The sequence below is a fragment of the Acomys minous genome, assembly GCF_964271855.1.
Source record: "Acomys minous genome assembly, chromosome: 12".
NCBI lineage: Eukaryota > Metazoa > Chordata > Mammalia > Rodentia > Muridae > Acomys > Acomys minous.
Window position 1 is genome coordinate 21323321 of NC_140493.1, and position 25416 is coordinate 21348736.

At 53.7% G+C, this 25416-nt stretch overlaps 2 protein-coding genes across 5 annotated transcripts in view; one reads left to right on the plus strand and one right to left on the minus strand.

Moving 5' to 3' along the window:
* Nucleotides 1-16442, plus strand: part of MRTFA (myocardin related transcription factor A) — a 103103-nt gene extending 86661 nt beyond the window's left edge. For 3 of the 4 annotated variants that reach the window (XM_084748343.1, XM_084748342.1, XM_084748345.1), the window contains exons 3-13: nucleotides 557-612; nucleotides 3767-3842; nucleotides 4624-4785; nucleotides 6217-6392; nucleotides 6821-6970; nucleotides 9498-9760; nucleotides 9853-10021; nucleotides 10817-11812; nucleotides 12133-12285; nucleotides 12624-12684; nucleotides 14347-16442. In XM_084748343.1, coding sequence (XP_084604469.1) covers nucleotides 557-612; nucleotides 3767-3842; nucleotides 4624-4785; nucleotides 6217-6392; nucleotides 6821-6970; nucleotides 9498-9760; nucleotides 9853-10021; nucleotides 10817-11812; nucleotides 12133-12285; nucleotides 12624-12684; nucleotides 14347-14864 — 2780 coding nt within the window. In that variant the 3' untranslated portion in view covers nucleotides 14865-16442. The remainder of the gene's footprint in view (nucleotides 1-556; nucleotides 613-3766; nucleotides 3843-4623; nucleotides 4786-6216; nucleotides 6393-6820; nucleotides 6971-9497; nucleotides 9761-9852; nucleotides 10022-10816; nucleotides 11813-12132; nucleotides 12286-12623; nucleotides 12685-14346) is intronic. The other variant, XM_084748344.1, reaches the window with a different exon arrangement.
* The window catches only part of SGSM3 (small G protein signaling modulator 3), a 32476-nt gene continuing 23111 nt past the window's right edge, over nucleotides 16052-25416 (minus strand). The window contains exons 3-22 of the mRNA XM_084748353.1: nucleotides 25249-25334; nucleotides 24826-24892; nucleotides 21653-21858; nucleotides 21455-21562; nucleotides 20821-20964; nucleotides 20336-20531; nucleotides 19932-20077; nucleotides 19461-19685; nucleotides 19051-19105; nucleotides 18750-18877; nucleotides 18490-18645; nucleotides 18281-18335; nucleotides 18028-18077; nucleotides 17713-17865; nucleotides 17425-17495; nucleotides 17303-17351; nucleotides 17136-17221; nucleotides 16817-16939; nucleotides 16655-16715; nucleotides 16052-16523 (exon numbers count right to left, since the gene is read on the minus strand). Coding sequence (XP_084604479.1) covers nucleotides 16443-16523; nucleotides 16655-16715; nucleotides 16817-16939; nucleotides 17136-17221; nucleotides 17303-17351; nucleotides 17425-17495; nucleotides 17713-17865; nucleotides 18028-18077; nucleotides 18281-18335; nucleotides 18490-18645; nucleotides 18750-18877; nucleotides 19051-19105; nucleotides 19461-19685; nucleotides 19932-20077; nucleotides 20336-20531; nucleotides 20821-20964; nucleotides 21455-21562; nucleotides 21653-21858; nucleotides 24826-24892; nucleotides 25249-25334 — 2246 coding nt within the window. The 3' untranslated portion in view covers nucleotides 16052-16442. The remainder of the gene's footprint in view (nucleotides 16524-16654; nucleotides 16716-16816; nucleotides 16940-17135; nucleotides 17222-17302; nucleotides 17352-17424; nucleotides 17496-17712; nucleotides 17866-18027; nucleotides 18078-18280; nucleotides 18336-18489; nucleotides 18646-18749; nucleotides 18878-19050; nucleotides 19106-19460; nucleotides 19686-19931; nucleotides 20078-20335; nucleotides 20532-20820; nucleotides 20965-21454; nucleotides 21563-21652; nucleotides 21859-24825; nucleotides 24893-25248; nucleotides 25335-25416) is intronic.

The window sequence follows — 25416 nt, forward strand, 5'->3', positions numbered from 1 at the left end:
CCTAGACTCCAGAATAGGACCCAGCCTTCTATCAGCAGTTGGTAGCACGTGTCCCAAGGCCACCCAACAATGACTGAAATTTTCTTAGTCCTCAAAGACAACCCTGAGGTTCCTTCCAATAGTACTGTGGATACCAGCTGAAGCAGGACACAGCATTGAGAGGACAGGCCTTTGGGGTTTAACTACCGCATCTGGCCACTGCAACTCCTGATGAGACTGAGCCAGTAAGGTGCATCCAGTGCCTCACAGTCCTGCCCAAAGCAGGCGGTCTTGGAGGCTTTACTGATGGGACCCTGAACCAAAGTTCCGAAGGGACGGCTGCCTCAGGGATCTTAAAGTGACCAGCCATAAAGACACATGCTTCCTTGGGTGTCAGGTGGCCGTTCCTCTCTAGGTGCCATCTCTACTGCAGCTTCAGTGTTGCACCTCTGTGTCACTAGAAGTTGTGTTCTGCTCTGTTTGGGGGTTTTGTGCTGAGACTGAGCCCAGGGGCACTTCAGCACCGAGCTAGCTTTGGCTTCTAAAAGTAACTCTTCTATGGTTCTTTTCTCAACAGCTCTGAAAAGTCCAGCTGCATTTCATGAGCAGAGAAGGAGCCTGGAGCGGGCCAGGGTAAGACTCCCTTCCTTCCCCGGGACCCCGGAGTCCACTGTCAGCGTCCTCCACGAGCTGCACACCCTTCCACTCTAGCACAGCTTTGGGGTCAGCGTCACCTTACAGCTCTGAAGAGTAGAAACCTTGCCCTTTCCTGTTTCATCCCTCCACAGCCACCTTCCCCGGTAGAATGTGGCCAGACTGAGGCTCTCTGTTAGTACCTTGGAGGCCCTGTGAAGGGCACCAGAGCTCCCTCTCCAAGCCTGGCCTTGAGGACCACTCATCTTCCTTCCACTGCGTCTACTGAGCCTCATGTAGATGATCTGCACTGGTGCTCCCCGTGGCCAGGCTCTCCCCGTGGCCAGGCTGTCCCCGTGGCCAGGCTGTCTCCTTGTGGACAGTCACCGCCCACAGCCTTGTGGGCACTAGTGAGCTCCCATCTCTGTCTTCCCAGAAGCAGCCAACATCCAGTTACACCCTTTGCAAAGCAGACATGGGTGTACTGGGAGCCACACTTCCTGCTGTAGCACCTTAGTTGCATCCCTGTCCCGTCCATTTCAGTTCCCTATGGCCCCCGTGGAATAGTCCTAGGCCTGGTGTGGGTGGAGATGGGGAAGTGACCAGCTCATGTTCCCCTTCCCGCTCCCACTGGAGGACGCTGGCCCCCATGCCATTCTTAAAGATGGCTTCTTTTCTCTTTATAAAGTCATGATTAGCTCTTAGAGAGTAGGAAGAATGAAGTCATGGGTGCTGAGGAACAGGAAAGCTGGGAGCCAGAGGAGGCCCTGCAAGAGCAAGGGGCAGTGTTGCAGCCAGGCAGACTGGCGCAGGGTGCAGAGGGGCCTGCTTGGACGCCACTGTCCTACTGAACATCGCTGTGTGAGGTTGTGTTCGTGTCGTCTTTGTCCACACAAGAACCCTCATGAGTTAGATGCAGCAGAAGCTAACTAGTGTGTCTAGCTAGAAAACGGTAAAGCTAGAACTCAAACCGAGGTCTGTGAAGTCCAGGCTTTTATTATATTTCGTGTGTGTGTGTGTTATGTATATGTGTGTATGTGTGTGTGTGTGTGTGTGTGTGTGTGTGTGTGTGTGTGTGTGTGTGTGTGTGTGTGTGTGTGTGTGTGTTATGTGTATGTGTGTGAGTGCACAGGTATGGAGGTCAGAGGACACCTTACAAGTCTTCTCCTTTCACCTTGTAGGTTCTGGGGGTCAAACAGAAGTCATCAGGGTTGGTGGCAAGCAGCTTTACTGAATAAGCCATTACACACACACACATACACACACACACACACGTAAAATAATATATCTGTGGAAAATAATTTTATTTTCTAACACATGGTAACTATATTCATCTATCAGGTGCACATGTTGCACATCTGCTCACAAGTAATTTCCAATTACAATGACGTGCTTAATGCTTAAACATGCATTAAACTGTCTTAATTAAAATATGAAAAATGAGTATATTGGATTAATCACAACATAATTTGCTTTACTCAATTATACCAATTCAGGGCTTTGAAAAGCTGCTACTTTGGCATCTAAGGCAGCACTGTCCAGCTGTGTTCCCGACTCCAGTCATGTGACCATGTTACTCCTGTACAGACAGCATCTTGGGGAAAGCCATCCCTGGTTGCTGGTGCAGCAGCCTCAGGTCCCAGAGGCGCCCACTCTGTGGCTGCTTCCTTTCCCATCAGCTCGTGTTGTTCAGCCCCAGGAATGCCTTCCATGACCGCAGTGAAAAGCCCCTCTTTACCTTCTGCACCAGAAGCAGACTGGTTCCATCCTTGTCCAGCCTTGGTAACTTTTAGGTAGCCAGGCCCTAGCTAGTGGACATCCTTTGTAGATTGTTTTAATTTTTATTTAATTTTATTCTACGTGCATTGGTAAAAAGGTGTCAGAATCCCTGGAACAGGAGTTACAGACAGTTGTGAGCCACCGTGTGGGTGCTGGGAATTGAACCCAGCTTCTTTGGAAGAGCAGACAACCACTGAGCCATCTCCCCAGCTTCCTCCTTTGTAAAGTTACTGTTTGTTATAAAGGCCTCGAGCCAGCTAGGCAAGAGAAGTATTTGAATGGGCGTGGCCTCTTGGTTGGTTCTCCCAACACCTGCCTGAGTTCTCTAAGCAGAAGTTCCTCCAGATTTTCAAGTGTTGTTTTCCAGCTGCAGCAGCTGACCTCTATTCATGCAGATGGGCTAATGTACCCAGAGCCCACAGCTACTGTAGCATCTCTAGGCTCAGGCTGCAGGACTGACACAGGGTCCTGGGCAGCAGGCAGCGGGTGAGAACCAGGCTGATCTCTGCTGTAACTGATGTGCCCGGTAACTGCTCCTCTGCCCTGCCCTGTCCTTCCTCTCCTTTCTTAGGCTGGCTTTGACATATAATTTGTTTTCCACTTTTTAATTTTGTTTTTCAAGACAGGGTTTCTCTGTGTAGCTCTGGCTGTCTTTGTAGACCAGGCTGACCTCAAACTCACAGCGATCCACCTGCCTCTGCCTCCTGAACGCTGGGGTTAAAGGCGTGCGCCACCATGCCCAGCTCGTGACATATAATTTGAAAAATGCTGTAGGCGAGGTGAAGGGCGTAGGCGCTGCAGTGACGTGCGCTCACCCTCCAGCAGCAGCCACAGTGGCTGTAGAGGGAGAGGGCTTAGTCCTCCCAACATCTAACAAATGCAGAAATGGGGACATTGGACTTTAAGGAACTAGCGCTCTGACACCATGTACCAAAGTCAGTATTGCATTTGGCAGTCATCCAGGCCGAATTGAAAATGCTCTTGAGATCATGCACACAATGCAAGGTCTTTGAAACAGGACATAAAGTCACATCCACAGTGATTACAGCTCTGCAGAATCAAACTACATGAAAGAACGGATGGAAACAGCAAAAACATGAACTGTTCTGTAAAACTGGCTACTGCTTCGCTTTCTAATCTTAATTACTTGTGTAGTCTAAGTATTAAGTTTTAACACATACATCAGTGGCCTGAGAGCGTTGGCACAGATGGCAGCTGGAAGCTGATGTGTTCTCTCCTCCTTCCCCTCGCCTCAGCACCCTGCAGTCACCAAGGTGCTGAGCAGCAGCCACTGCAGCCAAAGCATACTCTGTGGTCCTGTCCGTACATAAGCCTATGCCCAGCCTTGAGAGTTTATTGGTGTGTTTTTCCATAGACCGAGGACTATCTGAAACGGAAGATCCGTTCCCGGCCAGAAAGATCGGAGCTGGTCAGGATGCACATTCTGGAAGGTGTGTGTTGTTGGCGGTGCTGCCCCGACTGACCGCACTTTCACTGTGTTCTTGCGCCCTCTCGCTTTCTGCTATTGTCCGTCTTCTGCTGGCAGGGGCCAACTGTTGGCTTCACAGTCAGACACGGTTGTGTGGCTGCCATTTGCTTATGGGAGTGTGTGAGAAGCACGGACTCATTCGCCCGGGCTGACATGACCCCTCTCCTGGGTCCACCATCCACTGGTATAAAATGGTTTCTGTCTGCCAGGACAGAGCCCATCTCTCTTCTAAAAATTGCACTTTGTTTTTGGAGTCATTTGCTTGCTCACTCACTCACTTGCTCGCTTGCTCGCTCATTCACCAGCGTTTACTGAAGCACTTGTGATACCAGGCACACACACATACATAGTAGCTGGCTCAGCCACACCTTCTTTGTATAATTTTAGCAAAACTAGTTTTATATAGTTTAGGCTTAAGGGACTAGCACCTGTGTCCACTCTTTGTTTGAGTAGTTTGGGGTCACTGGGAGCCTGGAAGCAACCTTCTTAAGAACCCCACATTTTGCAGCGGAAGCCACTGAGAGCCAGTACAAAGAACATGCTGCCTCAGTAGCCCAGGTCTGAGCGGAGCAGGGGCTGCCTTTATCTGGGGTCCCTCCGGCTCTGTGGCCCCACATCAGAAACTCCTCTGCCCGGGCATGCTTCTCACTCTGCTTGTGCCAGCTTCTGTTGCTCTGGAGGCCCGAGGGCAGCACTCTGGGGCCTTTCCTTCCGTCTTTCTGAACCCCCTTTTCCCATGGTAGAGACCTCGGCTGAGCCTTCTCTCCAGGCCAAGCAGCTGAAACTGAAGAGAGCCAGGCTGGCTGACGACCTCAATGAGAAGATTGCACAGAGGCCTGGCCCCATGGAGCTGGTGGAGAAGAACATCTTACCTGTGGAGTCCAGCCTGAAGGAAGCCATCATTGGTGAGCAGGCCCCCCGCTGTGTGAGCTGTAGCCCGAGTCCAGCACGAGAGAGAACTTTAATCTGGACATGTGGAAAAGGTTCACCAGGAGGTGTGAGGAGGCCCTCAGGAGGCCCATGCCTGTCTGACAAGAGTGGTGGGCTGCGGAGGGCCTAGTGCGCGCTCGCTCGCTCTCTCGCTCTCGCTCTCTCTCTCTCTCTCTCTCTCTCACACACACACACACACACACACACACACACACACACACACACACACACACGCCACTCAGCAGTCATATTAAGTTTCATGCCATTCCTTCTCAATGCACCCCTACCTTCTGTCTCAGAAGAGCATATGTGGTGTTCCAGAGTGGCTGGGTGCAGGAGAGGAACAAATAGGATTTGTGTTGCTAGCCTGTACATGGTCTCTGTCCTGTTAGCACAGCCAGTGGCTTTCTTTGGGATGGGCCCAGTCTGGTGTGCTATAGCTTCTCTGGCCTGGGTCACCACTGTCAAGTGCTTGGCCCCACCTGGCTGCTGTCTCTGAGCAGGTCCCAGAATAAGCCTGTTGGTAGGCTTGGTGTGAAGTTCAGGGACAGGTGAGGGGACAGAAAGGCAACGCCCACACCCTGACGTTCCCTGTCCATCAGCACAGTCAGCAGTGAGAGAGAAGCTTAGATGTTCCTCCTTGGTCCCATGGGTGTAGAAAGCCTCTGGTCACTGCTGGAGAGGAAGAGGCTATGGGCTTGTTCCTCTTTTCATCTGGTCCCCCACACCTCTTCCCCTGGCTATGGAGGCAGCGGTTGTGACATGCCTCTTGACATATACTCCTAGCCCGTGTTTCCGTCTTTCCTTTACTGCCACTGCGATTCCCACACTGGGGGCCTGGTCCCTGCCTCTGCCCTTTTTTTTCAGCCAGCTGTCAGCACACGGCTCTGGGCCAGACAGGGCACTTAGAGCAACGCATTGTCCTGGCACATTTGCTGCCCAGGCGTTAGGTCTTGGCTTCATGAGCCTTTGAAGGGGGTCACACATTCACTGACCCATGTACCTGTGAGGTGGGTGTCCCTTTCCAGGGACCCTCCCTCCATAGCCTCAGAGCCTTAGACTGCTGTGGCCTTTAGGAACTGAGCCCTGAGGAGGAGTTGTGCTCACTTCTGTCACTGTGGTCTCTCAGCAGCAGGTACATGGCCTTCACTGTGTGGAGTGTAAGCACTGGGAAAACAAAGCTGGAGTTAATACAAGAGGTCAAAATTTAGGGCATAAGCTAGGTAGCCCCGGGCAGGCCTGCCTGAGAACGCTGACTGTGCTCCTGAGCGTTGCATGAAGGCAAGGCAGGCACTAGGCTGTCTGTACTGTGTGCCCCTTGGACCTGGGGCTGGGTCCTGACAGCCCTTCTTGTCCGCCTACCTGTGCACTGCCTGCAGGAGCCTTACACTGCCTTTGCATTTCAGTGGGACAGGTGAATTACCCAAAGGTAGCAGACAGCTCTTCCTTCGACGAGGATAGCAGTGATGCCCTGTCTCCTGAGCAGCCTGCCAGCCATGAGTCCCAGGGTTCAGTGCCATCACCCCTGGAGTCCCGAGTCAGCGAGCCACTGCCCAGTGCCACCTCCATATCACCCACTCAGGTGAGCTTACCTTCTGCTTCTAGATTCTTCCTCACACCTGCCAAGGGTGCCCAGAGTCAGGCCTCTGTGCTATCAGGATGGGAGGTTCCTACTACACGCATGTGGGCTAGGTGTATATGGTCCTCGGTTCAGACGCCAGCAGTGGACCTGTTTCTAGCAGCCTGAATGTAAGGAGAGGCTGGGTTGGGGTCCTGCAGCCCCGGCCACCCACTCTCATTGGCTGCCTGCTGGTCCAAGTGCAGTCAGCTCAGTGATGTCAGCCTCCTCTCTCTGCCCTCCGCTTATCTCCTGACCAGCCTGGCTTTCTACCTTGTCATCCCGCTGATCGCTACCTACCTCTTGGCTCTCTGACCATGAGTATGGTGGGGCAGGATAGGCATACTCCCTTTGAGGGTACCAGGGTCCTCACTTCTCCCCCTCCCTCGCAGGTTCTTTCTCAACTCCCGATGGCTCCGGATCCTGGAGAGACGCTTTTCCTGGCAGAACAGCCTCCTCTGCCTCCCCAGGCTCTGCTGCCCACCAGCCTAACCAACGGAACCACCATCCCCACCGCCAAGCCTGCACCCACACTCATCAAGGTACATCCTGGCAGCGGCTGGCCTCCCTCCCTGGTTTGAAGTCCTGCTATGATGTCATTCTAGCTGTGGGAACAAGGGCAAGGCGTGGGTATGCACATCTTCCAGTGGTCAAGGACCTGACTGACCCAAGGTGATCTGGGAATTTCTTCTGCTCTCTGTGCTGCCCATGGTGACATTGACGTACTGTCAGCCCAGTGAGCACCATCTTAGCCTGGTTTTCTTGTTAGGAAAACACTACCACAACCTGACATAGATTAAAGAAGGCTTGGGCCCGGGAGATGGCTCACCGGGCGCTTGCCACCAAGCCTGACATCCTGAGTTTGGTGCCCCCAGACCCACTCACATATGTCTTCTTACTGTGACATGCCCGTGTAGGTGTGCACATGTATGTATGTACATACACACTCTCTCTCTCTCTCTCTCTCTCTCTCTCTCTCTCTCTCTCTTTTAAAATGTAACTTTTTTTCCCCTGAGACAAGGTTTCTCTGTGTAGCCTTGGCTGTCCTGGAACTCACTCTGTACACCAGGCTGGCCTCGAACTCAGAGATCTGCCTGCTTCATGCCTCCCAAGTGCTGGGGTTACAGCCGTGCACCATGGGCCTGGCAAAATATTACTTTTAAAAAGGTTTTTCTTGGCTTACAGTACTAGCCCACGGTAGCAGAGCTCATTGTGCAGGATTCAGTCATAGGGTCTGCATCCTATGGTGACCTTGTATTCCTGGTCACTCTGATGGCCTCGGTGTACAAGTTAAACCACCAAAACCACATGAGCCCTCACATGGGGAACCAGCTCTAATGTGAGTTTCAGCAGGTGCTTCCCATCAGCCCATTGGCAGGCACAGTGAGCCAGGCATTGGTGCCTAAGCTGAGCAGGGAGTGCCGCTGCCCCTGTAGCCTGCTTGCCCTCGCCCTGCTCCCCTGAAGCACCTGGGGAAGGGGGTTATGGGAGGCACAGGGTTGAGCTTGCTGGCCTTGTGTGCCCAAGGGGAGAGTGTTACTTAGCAGCACAGAAGTCATTGTCAGGACCCGACTGCCCCGCAGAGCCATCCAGGAACTTCCAGTAGTTTTCACCTGTCTTCTCTCAGCTGCCTCTCTTACTACCTTGGCTCCCTCCCCATACAGACACTACACCAAGATGGCAGCCACGCCCTCCCTCCCCAGCCTTCTCCTTTGGCTTGAGTGTGGGAGTGGCCGATGGCTCACAGCCCGAGAGCTGTCCAGGTTTCTTCTGGTATTCACTAAGTGCTCAATTGGCTAGGGGCCTCCTGTCTGTCTGTAGCATTCCCAGATGCCCCGCCCCCTCCTGGCACAGGCCCCTTCAGTGGCTGCACTGCCTTCCTTACAGCCCATGGATGCCATAGATGCCCCCGGCTCCCCTTTAACTCTCTTCTGACCACATGTTTGACAGAGCAGTCTGTCTGCTTGCTCTGTTCAGTGCACTCCTCAATGGCTCGTGTTTGGCAGCTGAACAGCGTCCCCTCCGGGGCCTGGCTTCTCACCTGCTTCACTTTTCCTGACTCCTCCTCCCTTGGCATGAGGCTGCCCTGAGCCACCCCGTCCCTCTGCAGCCTGGGTGCCCATGGCCGTCCACTGGCTCCGTGGCCTCATCAGACACACTGACAAAGCTAGACCTCTTTCTGGCCCCCAACAGCCTAGCTCCTCACAGCCACATGTCCGTGTTGTCTTCTTCTAGTGGGCTACATCTGGCCATCACTGCCACCTGGTGAAGACTCCATCTGATCTCTGCGTCATCTTCTACTCTTGTCTCACCTTTGTCTGCTCAGGAGTGTCTAGGCTCCCACAGTCCTCTCTGGCTCCCCCTGATTATTTGCCTACCTCCACCTGCCCCAAGAGCAGATGGTTTGGTTTTGGTTTTGGTTTTGGGGGGTCTTTCTTTTCTTTTCTCTCTCTTTCTTTCTTTCTTCCTTCCTTCCTTCCTTCCTTCCTTCCTTTGTTTTTTCAAGACAGGGTTTGTCTGTGTAGCCTTGGCTGTCCTGGACTCACTTTGTAGACCAGGCTGGCCTCAAACTTAGTGATCTGCCTACCTCTGCCTCCTGAGTACTGGGATTAAAGGTGTGCACCAGCACACCCAGCGAGCGGGTGTTTTGAGCATGGCCTACTGACCTTTCTTGGTTGTTGCCCTCTGACCATCCCAGCCTTACTAAGGTTGTGTCAACTGGGAGCCTGTGGGCACATACAGAAGATGGTGGCATCTGGGCAGGATCAAGAACAAGGTTACTGTGCAATCTTGGGCAAGTGACTTCTGAGCTTGTTTCCAAGTTGCAGTAACACTTCCTTTCAAGGTGGGAACAGTATGGTGCTCTTAGAGCATAGCCGTGCTGGACAGCTCAGGGTCATGGTGACGCCTGTGCAGATCTGTCTGTCTGGTCTTTCTTTCAGCCTGCCATGTCTGTAGGATAGGGGCAGTCTCATAGATTAGGGCTGGGTGCCTCCTCAAGGGATGCTAGGCATGGAACCAGGTGGTGCCTCCTTGGAGTGTCCTCTGATGTGTTTCATGTCCCCTCAGCAAAGCCAACCGAAGTCTGTCAGTGAGAAGTCACAGCGCAGCAAGAAGGCCAAGGAGCTGAAGCCAAAGGTGAAGAAGCTGAAGTACCACCAGTACATCCCCCCCGACCAAAAGCAGGACAAGGGGGCGCCCGCCATGGACTCCTCCTACGCCAAGATCTTGCAGCAGCAGCAGCTCTTCTTGCAGCTGCAGATCCTCAACCAGCAGCAGCAGCAGCAGCAGCAGCACTACAACTACCAGGCCATCCTGCCTGCGCCTCCCAAGTAGGAGCCCAAGTCCCCGAGGCTCTTCAGGTGGCTCCGCGGCCTGCAGAGGCGAGGAAGTACTAAAGCTGCTTGTTTCCCTCTTGCCTCAGGCCAGCGGGTGAGCCTCCTGGAAGCGGTGCTCCTACCCCTTCACGCAGCCTCTCCACCAGCAGCAGTTCCAGCTCAGGCACCCCAGGGCCCAGTGGGCTGGCACGTCAGAACAGCACTGCACTGGCTGGCAAACCCGGAGCCCTGCCAGCCAACCTGGATGACATGAAGGTAGGTGACTGACCCCTTCCTTCTCACTGGAAGACTGGGAGATGGGGCAGGTTTTAATCAGGGAAAGCAATGGTCCATGTCTACAAGATGGAAGGCAGAGCAGGCTCCGCATCTGACCTGCTATGACAGCGGCACCTTAGGGCCTGCTGTAAGGCCCCTCCAGCCCGTGGTCATAACAGTATCAGCTCTTGTGGATATCTGCAGGGCTGGGGCCGAATCTTGTATGCTCCATTATTGTGTGGTAGCCTGTGAGTAACAGCAGGGTTGTTCCCTCTGGGAGGAGAGCAGACAGCAGGTGGGGCTGTCCCTTTCACCCACCTCCTCCCTACCTGTCAGTGCCAGGGGCGTAGCCTGGGCTCAGCCTGTTTTCTCTGCCACTGATCAGAAGGTGGGCTAGGCCGAAGTCTTCTCCTGAGCACCTGCCCTCCTTTGTCATGACCTGGCTCTCAGCAAGACTACATTCATGAGGGTCTTGGGCTGATGGACTCCAGCAGGACTGAAGTCCTGTTGCTGCCCAGTAGCTTTATGACCTTGAGGTTGCACTGTTCTGTGAGCTTTCCTTGTCCAGGGTAGCCAACAAAGAAACTGAGCTCCGGGCACTCTGTGGGGCTGGGGGAGAGTATTCCAGGGGAGGGGCTTGAGGTCTGTAAAGGACTCAGGGAGGAGTCGCCTGGAACGAAGGACTGACTCACACACTGCTAGCCTCCCACCGTTCACGGCCTGTCCTTTCACCTGGCCCAGTTCCCCTTGTCCAGACCCCAGACCCCTGGCTGCCCCAACTCTCAACCCCTGCAGGTGGCAGAGCTGAAGCAGGAGCTGAAGTTGCGGTCACTGCCTGTCTCAGGCACCAAGACAGAGCTGATTGAGCGCCTGCGCGCCTACCAAGACCAAGTCAGCCCAGCTCCGGGAGCCCCCAAGGCCCCTGCCACCACCTCTGTCCTGTCCAAGGCCGGTGAGGTAGTGGTCGCCTTCCCTGCGGCCCTGCTGAGCACAGGGTCAGCTCTTGTAACAGCAGGCCTGGCACCAGCTGAGATGGTGGTGGCCACAGTAACCAGCAATGGCATGGTGAAGTTTGGCAGCACGGGCTCCACACCCCCCGTGTCTCCCACCCCCTCAGAGCGCTCGCTGCTCAGCACGGGCGATGAGAATTCCACACCTGGGGATGCCTTTGGTGAAATGGTGACCTCGCCGCTGACACAGCTCACCCTGCAGGCCTCCCCACTGCAGATCGTGAAGGAGGAGGGTGCCCGAGCTGCGTCCTGCTGTCTGAGCCCCGGAGGACGGGCTGAGCTGGAGGGACTGGACAAGGACCAGATGCTGCAGGAGAAGGACAAGCAGATTGAGGAGCTGACCCGAATGCTCCAGCAGAAGCAGCAGCTGGTTGAGCTGCTACGGCTACAGCTGGAGCAGCAGAAGCGGGCCCAGCAGCCAGCCCCAGCCAGCAGCCCGGTGAAGCGGGAAAGTAGTTTCTCCAGTTGCCAGCTGAGCTGCCCGCCCCAGGGCTCTGCCCATGCCTTTGGCCCTGGCCTGGTGGTTCCCACTACAAATCACGGAGATGCTCAGGCCCCAGCCCCAGGCTCCCCACCTCTGATGGTGAAGCAGGAAGCTGGGCCAGCTGAGCCCGATCTGGTCCCTGGTCCCCAGCTGCTCCTGGGCTCACAGGGCACCAGCTTCCCCAAGAGGGTCAGCCCTCCTACCCTGGTCACTGACTCTACAGGGACTCACCTCATCCTCACTGTGACCAATAAGAACACAGATGGCCCTGGCCTGCCCACGGGGAGCCCCCAGCAGGTAGTGAGGGACGGGGGCAGGCTGGGGTGACACATGGCTGGGTGGAGAATGAGCCCTGACTTGTGGTGGCTGTATTATCAGACTCAGGACCCACCGGCTCCCTGGAGGGGCTTCCTTGAGGCCAGGTGTTGTGTCACCCTTATACTGATGCAACAAGCATGAGCCTCTTTTTCCCTATCCATGAAAACTCCCAAAAACTCATTAGCTAACAAAGCTATCCCTGTTGGGAGTGAGGAAGACCTTTCCCCACCCTGGCACATTTGGAGCCTTGCCTTGTCCCTAACCCCCTTCACCAACTGGTTCTCCATTCTCCTATCCAGCCCTTGTCCCAGCCTGGTTCTCCAGCCCCCGGTCCACCTGCCCAGATGGACCTGGAGCACCCGCCTCAGCCCTCGCTTGCGACCCCCACATCTCTGCTGAAGAAGGAGCCACCTGGGTATGAGGAGAGCGTGACTCAGCAGCCTAAGCAGCAGGTGAGGATGCTGGGAGCTGGCAAGATGCCTCAGCATTTCCCTGACAACCAGTCTGAGCCTTGAGACCCACGTGGTGGAAGGAGAGAACTGATTCATGGAGTTTGTCTTCTGACCGCCACACTCACGTTACGGCATACACAGTAAATTAAAACGTTAAGGCAGTAGGCCCAGCCCCACATGGACAGTGCCTCAGTCCCATGTAAGGTGGGGGATGGGCTTCAGGGGCAGTCCATGAAGAGCACGGGGCAGCAGCACAAGCTGATCTGGCGGCGTGCCTGGGCCTAGATGTATTTGGCTGCCCATTCTAGACTTTCATGCTTTCTGTTTCTGTCCCACAGGAAAATGGCTCCACTAGCCAGCACATGGATGATCTGTTTGATATTCTTATTCAGAGTGGAGGTAAAATATTCAGAATATTCTTATTCAACTGTCTCCTTCCTCTAGTTACAGGTTAGCTGTTCATTTCAGAGCAGCAGGCCTGACACCATCTTGAAGGCCTGGGCAGGCACAGTCCTTTGACATGTAGTGCTTGGCTACTTGTCCCCACGGCTGCTTGGCAGAACTCCACGCCCTGCAGTTAGGTGAACATGGCCTCCATTTATCGTTGTAGAGCCCAGTGTAGAATGTGGGGAGAGTCGTCCAGGTACCTGAGCAGCAGCACTGCGGCAAGGGGCAGGGAAGGCCCGGGACTGCAGAGTGAGGAGGAGGGCAGAGGAGCACCGTGGCTGGCCACGGTGGCAGAGTGCACTAACCTAGCGCAGTGTGCTCTGACACAGGTGATTATGGCTGTGCAGGAAGATCAGGAAGGTGACACTGCAGTGAACTGGAGGGACCAGCCAGGGGAGCTCTCAGGCCCAAGGGGAACATCTGGTGCTGGGCGTGCCTTGGAGCCTGGGTGGCTTTTCTGCCGAGTACAGGAGAGCCCCAGGCCAGAGCTTCAGCTACCACTGTGTCCAGAACAAACCACATTGGGCAAAGTGGGTATTGCTTAAAGGAGTTGCAACCACTGAAATTTAAGGGATGGCAGAGGAAGTGCCGCCTATCTACTTGAGGATGCCAGAAAGAGGCAAGTGGTGGCATCTGGGAAGCAGTAAATAGCTACACAGGCAAGAACAGAGACAGTAGAGACCTGGAGAGTTTGTATAAAGGTTTATTGTGTCAAATACAACAAAACCCGACGGTTCAGTTGTATTACTTATGTTGGTGTTGTGCAGCCATCACTGTCTACCTCTCAAACACTTGCGTCTTTCTAAACTAAAAACAGGACACCTTAAACTCCCACTACCCCACCTGCCTGACTCTGACTGCTCTGTATGTGGGCCCTATGGTTCTGGACTCCTGTGAATGGTTTATTTTATCTAGCATGTCCTTATCCTCCATTTGTCCATCACTGGAACTTGAACTGTGTTTGAATGCTGCTGCCGGCATGTTCTCTTGGGTACATACCCACAAGGGAGACTGCCAGATCATTACTGTTTTGTTGTTGAGCAACTTTCAAGGCTGCCATGAGCTCCTTCACCTTCCCTTGCCGTGCACACTGGCTCCAGTGACCCCACTTCCTCACCAAAACTTCTGGTCCTGGGAACCACATGCGTGTTAATCTGTTCTCTGCTTCTGACCAACATCTCCAGCTCGCCCCTCCCCAGTGTTTTCTGCCTGAATGAAGTAATATTTTCCCATGCCCTAGCGTTCTGTTTCCCTAATGACGCTGTGAACTGTTACAGCCATGTGTAGATCTTTGGAGAAAAAGCCTACCCTCTGCCAATTTTTAAATATGAACATTTTACAAATTGTTTATATATGCTGGGTGTATTAATTCCCTTATGAAACCTGTGACCTGCCCTTTCATTTGATTTTTTTGTGTATGCACGTGTGGTTTACACCCAGGCCCTCATGCGTACTAGACAAACCCTGCACCACTCATCCTCAGCCACACTGTACGTTTTATGGTTTTATGTCTATAGTCAGATTTTCCTCTGGTTTGTGGTAAGGATCATCACATCGTTTTCTTGTCCATATTCAAACCTGGTTTCTGACCCTATCAACTGTCTCTGTCGGCAGAGATCTCAGCAGATTTCAAGGAGCCACCATCCTTGCCAGGCAAGAAGTCACCCCCAGCAGCAGCCTGTGGACCCCCGCTAACACCACAACCCTCGCCATCGCCTTCCAGTGAACTGCCTCAGGCTGCTCCTCCCCCGGGTTCCCCCACCCTCCCAGGGCGCCTAGAGGACTTCCTGGAAAGCAGCACAGGGCTGCCCCTGCTGACAAGTGGGCATGAGGGGCCAGAATCCCTTTCCCTCATTGATGACCTCCACAGCCAGATGCTGAGCAGCTCTGCCATCCTGGACCACCCCCCATCACCCATGGACACCTCTGAATTGCACTTTGCTCCTGAGCCTAGCAGTGGTATGGGCCTGGACCTGGCTGTTGGCCACCTGGACAGCATGGACTGGCTGGAGCTGTCATCTGGCGGCCCTGTGCTCAGCCTGGCTCCCCTCAGCACTGCAGCCCCCAGCCTCTTCTCCATGGACTTCCTGGATGGCCATGACTTACAGCTCCACTGGGATTCCTGCTTGTAGCCCTCTGACAATGTCTGAAGCTGGGGAGCCACAGAACCACAGCCAGTGTGCGCTCCCTGTGATTGTGAGCCTTGACAATCACAGTCCCTGGAGGCTGCATCAGAGACCCTACACTTGGCTCAGGCTCACCCTGGGCAGGGGACATAAGCTGTCAAGAAACAACTCTGGGCCCATGCTGAGGTTTTGGGAGGCTGGTCAGAGCCAGTTCAATTCGACCTCCTTTTCTGAGGTCAGAGGTGCACACCTGGCTGAAGTTTGGCCCAGGTGGGCCTAGAGCCAACCGGCCTTCCAAGTCTCCCATTCCTTCACTGCAAGGAAGAAACTAGCCAGGCCTCTACTCACCCATTCCCTATTTCAGCCAGCCCCAGGACCCTGTGTCCCAAGAGGTGGCGCTCTGCCATTTTAGTCTTGGTATAGTACAACCATTTAGTGGTTGGTGGCAAAGATCTGTATAGGTGTATATACCTCTATATTATATATCAACTTACATATATACATATATTTTTAGGGGTGGTGGGAGATGGGTGTGGCTACCTCCACCTGCTTTCACATGTAAAAGGCCTGGAGGGCTGCTTGGGGCTTGATACAGGGTCATCATAAGGAGTTGTATGCTATATGGCCCAGTATTTAACCTGGCATGCAGCTGCCTAGGCCCACCCCACACATGTATGTGACATGTAGACAGACACCTGCCATTGCCTACACGCCACCCTGCCCTGCTTCCTGGCTCCTTAGTGCCACAAGGGCAGAGGTGCTTCCTGGTCCTCCCCCAGGAGCTCTCCACCCACCCACATTCCATCCCATCTATTTCCTCACTGCAGCCACAGCGGCCTGGGTGGGGGTGGGTCCCCTGCTGGGGGCTGAGGGTACCTTCTGCCCAACACCAGCCTTGTTCTGCCCTGATTCAATACAGAGTAGGGATGGTGCCATCAAAACCAATGCTGGGACAAAGGTGGGAAAGCTGTGTGAACTTAATAAAAAAAAAAAAACACTGAGTTGCCAATCTGTCATAATTGATCCATCAGTGCTGAGGTGAGAATGGGGGCCTGGGCCTACTCCATGCCAGTGTCCCAAGGCCACAGGGCTTGGAACATTCAGTCAGCTAGGACCTGGGAGTCAGACCATTTCAGGTGAGTTCTGGCGGGAGAGCCTTCGTAGAACTCAGCCTGGCTCAACAAAAGATGGGAGGCGCTCTCACAAAAAGTTTATTTACAATCAAAGAGTAAAGTTACGAGGCTTTTTAAATCTACCATTAGCCTACCCGCTTCCTGAGCAGAGGCCAGCACAGGTGTGGCTCTCTGCTTCTTCACAAGGTTTTTGGTTAGTTCACCATATGGCTGGCACCCAGGACTTCCTTAAGGAGAGAGAGAGGCTAAGCTGGCCACAGTATATGCTTTTGCCAACTATGCAAGCCTGCAGTGGGTCCTGGATATGACCTGGAGTGCGTCTTCCCTGAACCTTCTAGCTTGAGGAGGAAGGCCTGAGATGGGCCAGGGCTCTGCCCTCTTTCTGTTGAAGGGAAGGACCTGCCAGAAAGCCTACAACTGGTAGGCCTGGAGCCACACAGCAGCTAGGACGTCATCCATCTATGTCCCAGCTGAAAAGGTGGTGCTTGACCAGCATGTCCTGAACACCCTCCTTCAGTGGCTGCTTCTCCTCCTGTGCACAGAACAGCCCCAGTCACGGGCGGGGACTACCCTGGAACCACACGGGTTACTTCCTCAGCCCAGACTGCATCCCAGCCCTCCTGGCGAAGGCAATGCCAGGGACCAACCAAGCCACATACGCACCTCTCTCTTAGCAGGGAGCTCCCAGTCCTGGGAGAGGCTGAAGGCAAAGCAGCATAGGACTCTAGGGACCGAAGAACAGTTTCTGGTCAAGCTGGGCTGTTCTGCCCACCCACCGGCCTCCTCTCCCACGAAGTTGCAAGCCCCGTAGAACTGCCTACTCACCGGAGCTCACACTTAATTTGGACCCAGCCAGGGCTGCGCAGGAAGGACCAGGGCTGGTACCACTTCTCTACGGTGGGCAGGCTGGAGCACAGTACCTCCAGCCACAGGTGTAATACCTGTTCACTGGGGACAAGGTAAGAAGGATGGTGCTAGGGCCTGGGGGACACCCAACTTGCAACCCCCTCCCAGGGGCTCCTGAGCACCCTCTATAGAAAGGTCCAAGAGGCCTCCGATGGGCCCACACTCCCTGAGGACCTCCATTCCCACCCAGCCCTGCCCTGTGGGGTACCCTTGAAAGGCCCTGCTTCTCCACACTTACTTGAGCCCCACGCAGATAAGTGAACGAAGCTTGACGTCCATTTGTGCATGTGCTGCATCATGGGTCACATTCACAGACTGCACAGCCTGAGGAGGGCACACTGTCACTCAAGTGCCCAGTGGCTGGCCAGGGAGATCTCAGGAATGCTGGCACATGCCTTAACTTACCCTGTACAGTAACTCTTCAGGGGTCAGGACTTTGCCGTCTTCATCCAACCTGCAGGGACAAGAGTGCCATCACTGGCTGCCATGCCCGGCACAGGCAGGTAACACAGACAGTGTGTATATACCTGTATGTCTTGCAGAGTACCAGGCGGGAGTACACAGAATCAAAGTCTCTCTCGACCTCCCGGCCCGCTGCCTGCGGTGGACAAGACAGTGTGAGGACAGTGACATGGGGAGCACATGCCACTGCCTTGAAAGCCTCTTCCTCGCTTCCAAATGGAACAGCAAAGCATGTACCAAATGCAGCAGTCCTGGTGCCCTCTGGCGAGACACTGGGCTAGTCCACAAACCCAGGAAAGGCCTGAGGTGAGCACCACAGGCACTGAGAGGGCACAGGGGCCAGAGGTCATTACCTCCTCGATAAACAGCCAGGGGTGGCAAGCCCCTCCGAGCAAGGACGGCTTCTTCAGCCCATGTTCAAACAGGGCCTTGAGGGCTGGGCACAGGGTCCCTCGCACGAGGTCTGTTACTCCTTCCGTCACAGAGTCGTCCCCCGCAATGGAGTACTGATGGAGAGAGTGGCTGAGAAGCTGTGGTCTGATGCCTGCAGCCAGCACCCTCTCCTAGCATCCTAGCAACGGCCACAAGCCCGGCCTCACTTGGGACATGGACCTGCTGGGATGCTCGCACACCAGGGGTGGCAACAAGGAGCAGCTCCACATTCTTACCTCTTTGCTCCGTTCATCCAGGACCTCCACAAACTTGGCTGGAAACCAGCCTGTGAGGGGAAGCAGCCATGTGAGGAGCAGCAGCCACAGCTGTCCCAACCCTTCTCCCCAAGGTCCAAGAGCAAAGGGCTCCCCAAACCACCCAGAACCTTTAAGCAATCCAGACATGCGCAGAAGACCAAGAGGAAGAGAAGGAACTGGGTAGAGCAAAGGCTCATCTTCCTTGCAGCCTGCAGTAGACAAAAGCCCTCACCTCTCAGGCCGTTCAGCTCACCCACCCAGCAGTGCTCATCCTTCTGAGAAATGATCTGCAGCAGAGAATGAACGGGACAGGCTCAGGGCCTGCACAAAGCAGGTGTCCTCAGCACACGCCAGGCTGAGCATGCTCCGCAGCATCAGCTCTCCGCAGGGAAGGTGGGGAGTAGGCAGCAGGAAGCACTGTGCTAGGCACCCCACACACACCGTGATGATGTCATTTTTACGGAAGCCTAGCTCATCATCATCATGCCGCTCAAAGTCCAGGAGGGCCTTGGCCCGGCGCCGGTGGCTCCGTAGGCATGCCACATAGTTCTCATGGTCTCGCTGGTGGCTCTCCATGCTATAATCTGGGGTCAGCTCCTGCCAGAAAGGAAAGGCCGACCATGGAGGAGGAGGGGCCTCAGTACCAAGAATGGGTTGGGGAAGGGAAGCCCCAAGTTAAACCTGGGGAGCCTGCCACTCACCACACTACAGTTCTTGGGGTCTGTGCACTGGAAGTGGCGTGCCACACGCAAAATGGCTTCACGAAGGTCGGCTACCAGCTCTGTTTGCTTGATGTTCTTGGCCTTGAGAGCCTCTAGGTCATCCTCCCCTAGAAGGCCCCAGGCACAGTAACTGTCCTGCCCACCTCCATCCCCCACTAGAAGGCCCCAGGCACAGTAACTGTCCTGCCCAGCCTCCATTCCCTGCTAGAAGGCCCCAGGGACAGTAACTGGTCCTGCCCTACCTCTAGAAGAGCCAACACAAAACCACACTTGTGCTTACCAAAGAGCAGGGAGGTGATGCCAGACTTCCTCCGCTGGGTCCTGCGGCGTACAACCTGTGGAGAGGAGTTCCAATCAGCAATAGCTACTCAGCAAGGGAAGACACTAACTTGCTTGTCTCAGTAGTGCCTGGACATTTCTAACGGCCTGAAGCTGACTCTGAGATCAAACTACCTTCATCTCAGGCTATGGGTGACATCCTACTCTCAAACTACCCAGTCCAGAGCCCAAGAATGCCTAGTACCAAGAACGCCTATGTCACCCCCTAGTGGCAGTCTGATGGTCTAAGTGGGCTACTGCAGGCAGGTGCAGAGCTGGGTGGGATGGAGAAGGTTCCCCACAGCTCCTCACTCTGAGCTTCCTTGAGAACTCCATGTTCTGGCCAAGATATGTCCTCCCTACTCAGCCTACCTGAGAGAGGTTGGTAGTGGCGCTTGTCCCCAGGGTCTGGCCTTGGTCTGCAATGAGGTAGGCCAGATGCTTGCGGCGCTGGGTCTCCACAGCCACATCTGTGAGGGACCCAGCCAGCCTCATGGCCTCCCCCAGCAGCAGCTCTGCATCCTCCATCTGTGCCGGGATGTCTGACAGTGTGTTGAAGATGGAAGCTGAGTTCTCTGACTGTATCAGCTCTTCCTCCTGGGAGTAGGAGAGTAGGAGGGTGTGGCACTGGCACCCTCTTCAGAAACCTGTGCCTTTCAGCAGACCCAGGAAGATCCCCAGCACACCCACACTCAGGGCTTCTCTGAGGCAACACTCTGATGAAGACTAGACTAGTGCAGTGTCTCCCCAGAGGGCACCAGGGCTGCTGTATTTGGTACATGCTTTCCTGTTCTGTCTGGAAGCGAGGGGCCCTGACTGGTGGGTAGGAGACTCTGCAAGCACCTTAAGGCGCAGCATGCCCAGCGTAGTCTGGAACAACACCAGGGAGCCCTCGTAGAAAAACAGGTCCCAGATGCGCAGCAGCAGTCTGATGTGTACCACGCTGGCGAAGGCCGTGAGGAACCAGTGCAGTGTGATCAGAGACAGCTCTGCCAAGAGACACCAAAACCACAGGAGCTATGACCAGGCTATGGCCTGTAGGAACAGCAGCACAGCACACCACAGAGCAGCAGAGGAAAGGATGCAGAAGGGTCAGAATGCAGAAGACAAAAGCAACATAAACCACATAAGCCTCTGCCTACAGTCTGGCCATCAGCCCTCTGCTGCCTCGAAAGCTCAGAGCTCAGAGTTGGCACCACCATCTTGGCATCCCTGGCCCTTGGGGGGAGGAGGCAACCAGGTCTCACCAATGTCATGGTCCTGCAACAGCCTGTCCAAGCGAGGTAGGTACTGGACAATCAGATGGCGCAGGACCCGCTGGTCAGTCTGGACACCCAGAAGGGTAGTGCTGAAGTAGGAGGCAGGCAACAGGTCCTCAATAATAGCACACATCATCCAGAAGGCGTCTTCCTCCTCCAGGAAGAGCAGGAGGCAGGCAGCCACCTAGCCAGAGAAGGGGACATGGGGCTTCTACCCAAGTACTCATGTGGTCAGAATAGATATCCCATTCTAGGATGGATATTCAGGAAAGGCTCTGGGGACACCTCCTGAAGGCACACTTCTTCAGGCTGGTTGAGAGGGCCCCTAGGAAAAGAAATAGTTCCCATGGCCCTTCATGGGGTCTCTTAAGTCAATCCCTGCCTCCCATCCTTACAGCCCCTTGAGGGAGACCATGCCCCACAAGAGGCCTGGAGAAGACCCTGGCACACCAGTTGCTTCTCAGGCTGCTCACCATGCCTGTGCCCTGGCAGTAGCCAATCTCTGGGTACAGCCAGGCCAGTGCTCGGAGGACTCTGCGCAGGCGGGGCACTCCGATGCTGTTCACATTGGCAAAGCAGGCGTTGCTGGGCATGGTGCGGAGCAGGTCCTTTTCGATCTGTCAGATCCCCACACCCCCCGAAAGACCTTGTTTGATTCAACTGTAGACTGACACCCACGCAGTGAGGGAGAGAAGCTGTGGGTGGGCTTCTGTCCCAGGAAAGGAGAGTCCCTATGGGCCAGGCCAAGGCTAACCCGCCCTTCTCCAGGATTAGAACCCATCAGTATGGAGTTGAGTCCATACCAGCCACCTGGAAACTCCTGCCTGACCCGGCTCTGTATTTAAGTTTTCCTGCTCTTCCTAATGTGAAGCCATCTCCTCCATGTCTTTCCACACACCAGGACCTTTAGATAACTCTCCCTGCATCCCTGAAGGACCAGGAAAGGAGCAAGTTTACTCCAGGCCACATTCATGGGTAAAAGCACTGCCCTTCCTGCCAAGGAGACCAGTGAGGGGCAGTCTCAGAGATGACCCTCCCTCCTGCCAGAGCAATGGGCTCTACCAAGCACCTCCTCCTGACTGGCCACTGCTCCCCCACCCTTGTTACCTGTTTGGCAGCAATGGTCTCATCATTGGAGCTGTTCTTTACAATCTCACGGTAGGACAACTCAGAGTTCCTCTTCTTCTGCAGCGCCCCAGAGAGCCGCATCCACAACTGGAGGGAGAAGCCACATAGCACAGTTGCTCTTGTGCAACCCAGGGCGCTCTCACCCTCTGTGAGCCGCTGTCTCTGTGGACACCTCACCTGTGGCCTCATGCCATGTGGGATGCCAGCCAGCACCAGGGAGCGGAGCTTCTCAGAGCGGGGGAGGGAGACTGCAATCTTGTCCCAGGTGAGATCCCCCACATCATGGTTGTGGGTAAACTCCAAGTGGGCCTGCCACCGTAGCCTCTGCGGGGGGTCCTCTACTGGGGGTGCACCTGTCATCTGGCTACATCCAGGCTCAGAACCTTCCCGGAGAGAACAGAAGAGGGAGGAAAACGTGTTCCTCTCCACAGTCTACAGCAGCCCAGTCTGTCCTGATGGGCCACATGGCTCCTCCCACAGACTCCACTGCCCACAGCCAGCCTCCTGGGAGCTCTAGCCACAGTCTTCTTAGTGGCAGGAACACCCAAATCGACCCTTCTCCTCAAAGCAGCCCCAGCCCCAGAAGCCACGTCTCCACCCTGTAAAGTCTCAAGAGGCTCCCTGTACCCTAAACACCAAATTCAATTGCAAATATGATGGGGTACCCAGACTTTTTTTTTAATTACATTTATTTTGTGTGTGTAGGACATATCAATCACGTCACTGTCAGAAATGTCTCCTGAATATCGAGAAATATCTAGGGCTCAAAACCAAAGGCTTTCAGGGCTCCATCATCTGCTGCTCTGTCCTACCTCACCCCTTTCTTCTTACTCCCTGCACTCACTCCTTAGGACCTCTGCACCTGTCACTGCTCTTCCCCAGTTATACTGCCCCCTCACCTCCACCTAGTCTCCATCAAAGCCTTCCCTTCTGAAGAGCCCCACGAACTGCCTCGTGTGTGAACAGTTCACCTCCCCTCTATCCATGGGATCATCTTGTCAGGTCTTCTTGCCCCAGCATGCTCTATTTCTGCTTGATTACAGCCTGTCTCTCCACCAGAACAGGAACTCTGTGTGGTGAAGACAATCTTTGGGGACATAAATGGGAAGAAAGCGCAAGGCACCATAGCTTCACGAACCCCTTGAATAAGAGGACAAAGTCTGTGGCCAGCAAACAATATGTGTGGTGAGCCCTACCTTCACAGCCTCCTTGGTACTTACCCTAAGCCGAGCTCTTACCCTAGCCCTAAAAACCTCGACCTTGGCTGCATTACATAAAGAAAATGCCCAAGTCCCAAGTATGCATCTGGATGGTTGTCAATAAACAATCATCAAAACACTGTTTGGGCAGGCACAGTGGTACACAGCTTTAATCCCAGCACTCGGGAGGCAGAGGCAGGTGGATCACTATGAGTTCGAGGCCAGCCTGGTCTACAAAGTGAGTCCAAGGACAGCCAAGTATACACACAGAGAAACCTTGTCTCGGGGGGGGGGGGGGGGGGGGGACGGGGACCTAAAAACAAAACAAAACAAAAACACTGTTTGGCACATGTCTGTGAGCACTCTGGCCTCTAAATCTGATGACTTATCAAAATGCAGATTGATTTCCATCATTCTAGAAAATTCTCTGTGTCCCCCTCAACCTCAGCTCTTAAACTCCATCTTCCTGAAAATTAGAAGGTCAAGGAAAACTGATGCCTCAGTTAGAAAGATGAGTAAAGTGAGGTTGCATACTCAAGCTAAGGAGGCACTCCTGCTCTTCTGGTGACAGGCCATCAGGGTGCTGACTAACGGTCTTCCCAACAAGCTAGTCAGATGCTTTCTTATAGAAAAATGGCAGCTGGGAGTGGTGGCACATACTTTTAATCCTAATCCCAGCAACCACAGGCTAAGGCAGGCAGATCTCTGTGAGTTTAAAGCCAGTGGATCTACATAGTGGGTTCCAGGACAGCCAGGACTCTGAAGAGAGACCCTTAGAAAAGAAAAAGAAAAAGGAAAAATAGCCGGGCGTGGTGGCGCACGCCTTTAATCCCAGCTCTCGGGAGGCAGAGGCAAGCAGATCGCTGTGAGTTCGAGGCCAGCCTGGTCTACAAAGTGAGTCCAGGACAGCCAAGGCTACACAGAGAAACCCTGTCTCAAAAAACAAAAAACAAAAAACAAAAACAACAACAAAACAAAACACAAAGAAAAAGGAAAAAAACAAAACAAAACTGGGCAGCCTTTAATCCCAGCAATCAGGAGGCAGAGGCAGGTGGATCGCTGTGATTTCGAGGCCAGCCTGGTCTACAAAGCGAATCCAGGACAGCCAAGGCTACATAGAGAAACCCTGTCTCAAAAAACCAAAAAACAAAAAACAAAAAACAAAAAAACCTGCTACCAAGAATATCACAATGAATCTGTTGCAATATATTATGCAGTCATTAAGAATGTGTTCTTAAGCATCTTAAGTAACACAGGAAATTCTCCTGGTGTAATGTGTGATATTTCACAGTGTCAGGAAAAGAGCACCTCACATAGCAGCAGCTTCCTCAAATTGTAGGGCTATTGTTTCTTTAAAAAAACAAAAATTCCCCCTCCCCAGACAGGGTTTTTCTGTGTGGTCCTGGCTGTCCTGAACTCACTCTGTAGCCCAGGCTGGCCTTGAACTCAAAGAGACCTGCCTGCTTCTGCCTCCTGAGTGCTGAAACTAAAGATCTGGGCCATCATGCCCGGCTTCATTTTGCTTTAATCTTTCTTTTTTTCTGTACTGTTTAACTTTTCTATAACATATATAACTGCTTATTATGTAATGATTAATAAAATTTATCTTTAAAAAACCCAAAAGTTAACAAAACAAAACAAAAAGCAAGGCATAGTGGCAAATGTCTTTAATCCTAGCACTCAGGAGGAGAGGCAGGCAGGTCTCAGTGAGTTCAAGGCCAGCCTGGCCCACAAAGCAAGTTCCAGGACAGCCAGGTTCCCTGTCTCCAAACCCTGTCTCCAAAATAAATAAATAAATAAATAAATAAATAAATAAATAAATAATAGAAGTTCCCAGTTGGGTGGGGTGGTGCACACCTTTAATCCCAGCACTTGGGAGGCAGAGGCAGGCGGGTCCCTGTGAGTTCGAGGTCAGTCTGGTGTACAAAACAAGTCCAGGACAGTCCAAGATAACATAGAGAAACCCTCTCTTGGAGAGAAAAAAAAAAAAATAGAAGTTCCCATAAAATTACATCACCCGCAGATATACTCTGTCCTCAACTCCTTAAGTGACACCTGGACCTCAGAGGTCGCATGCAGTGGAATGCAAGACAAGGGACCAGAAGCCCCCCGAAGACATCAACAAGCTCATACACAAGGGGCTCGGCTTACCTTCCTTGTCCACACGGAAACCAAACTCATCATAGCAGCACTCCGGGTGCTCTGCAGACTCTTCTTTCTAGAACCGGGGTTAGGAAGAAGGCTGTCTGTCCTTAACTGTGTTCCCAAAGATGCCACTCGTGCTGGCTGCTAAAGCCCACCCTAATAAAGCACCCCTCTATGATGCCTTCCCTGGCCAGCATCTAACCACACGGGATCAGCACCATCAGCAGGGGTCTGCATATGGTCTTCCCCCTAAGTACCGACTGATTCCCACAGGCCCCGGAACTGAAATGTGATCTGGAGTGGAGAGCCTGTGAACGTGTGTGAACGCGGAGTGCGCCATCCATTCCCAGGATACTTGCAAACGTAAATCTCTTCACAAAAAGCACAGGAGCACGGCAGGCGGGTGCCTGGCTATACTAATTGCTATACCTGTGTGTACTTTGCCAGGATCTCCTGGGGCCATATGCTTGGAGTCAGGGCAGAGAAAGGGCCACTGGCAGAAGGCATGTGGTTTCCTACAAAGATCAGAGAGAACAATCAAGAAAAGCAGAGACACCAGGCACAGTGGCAGCACACACATTTAATCCCAGCAGAGGC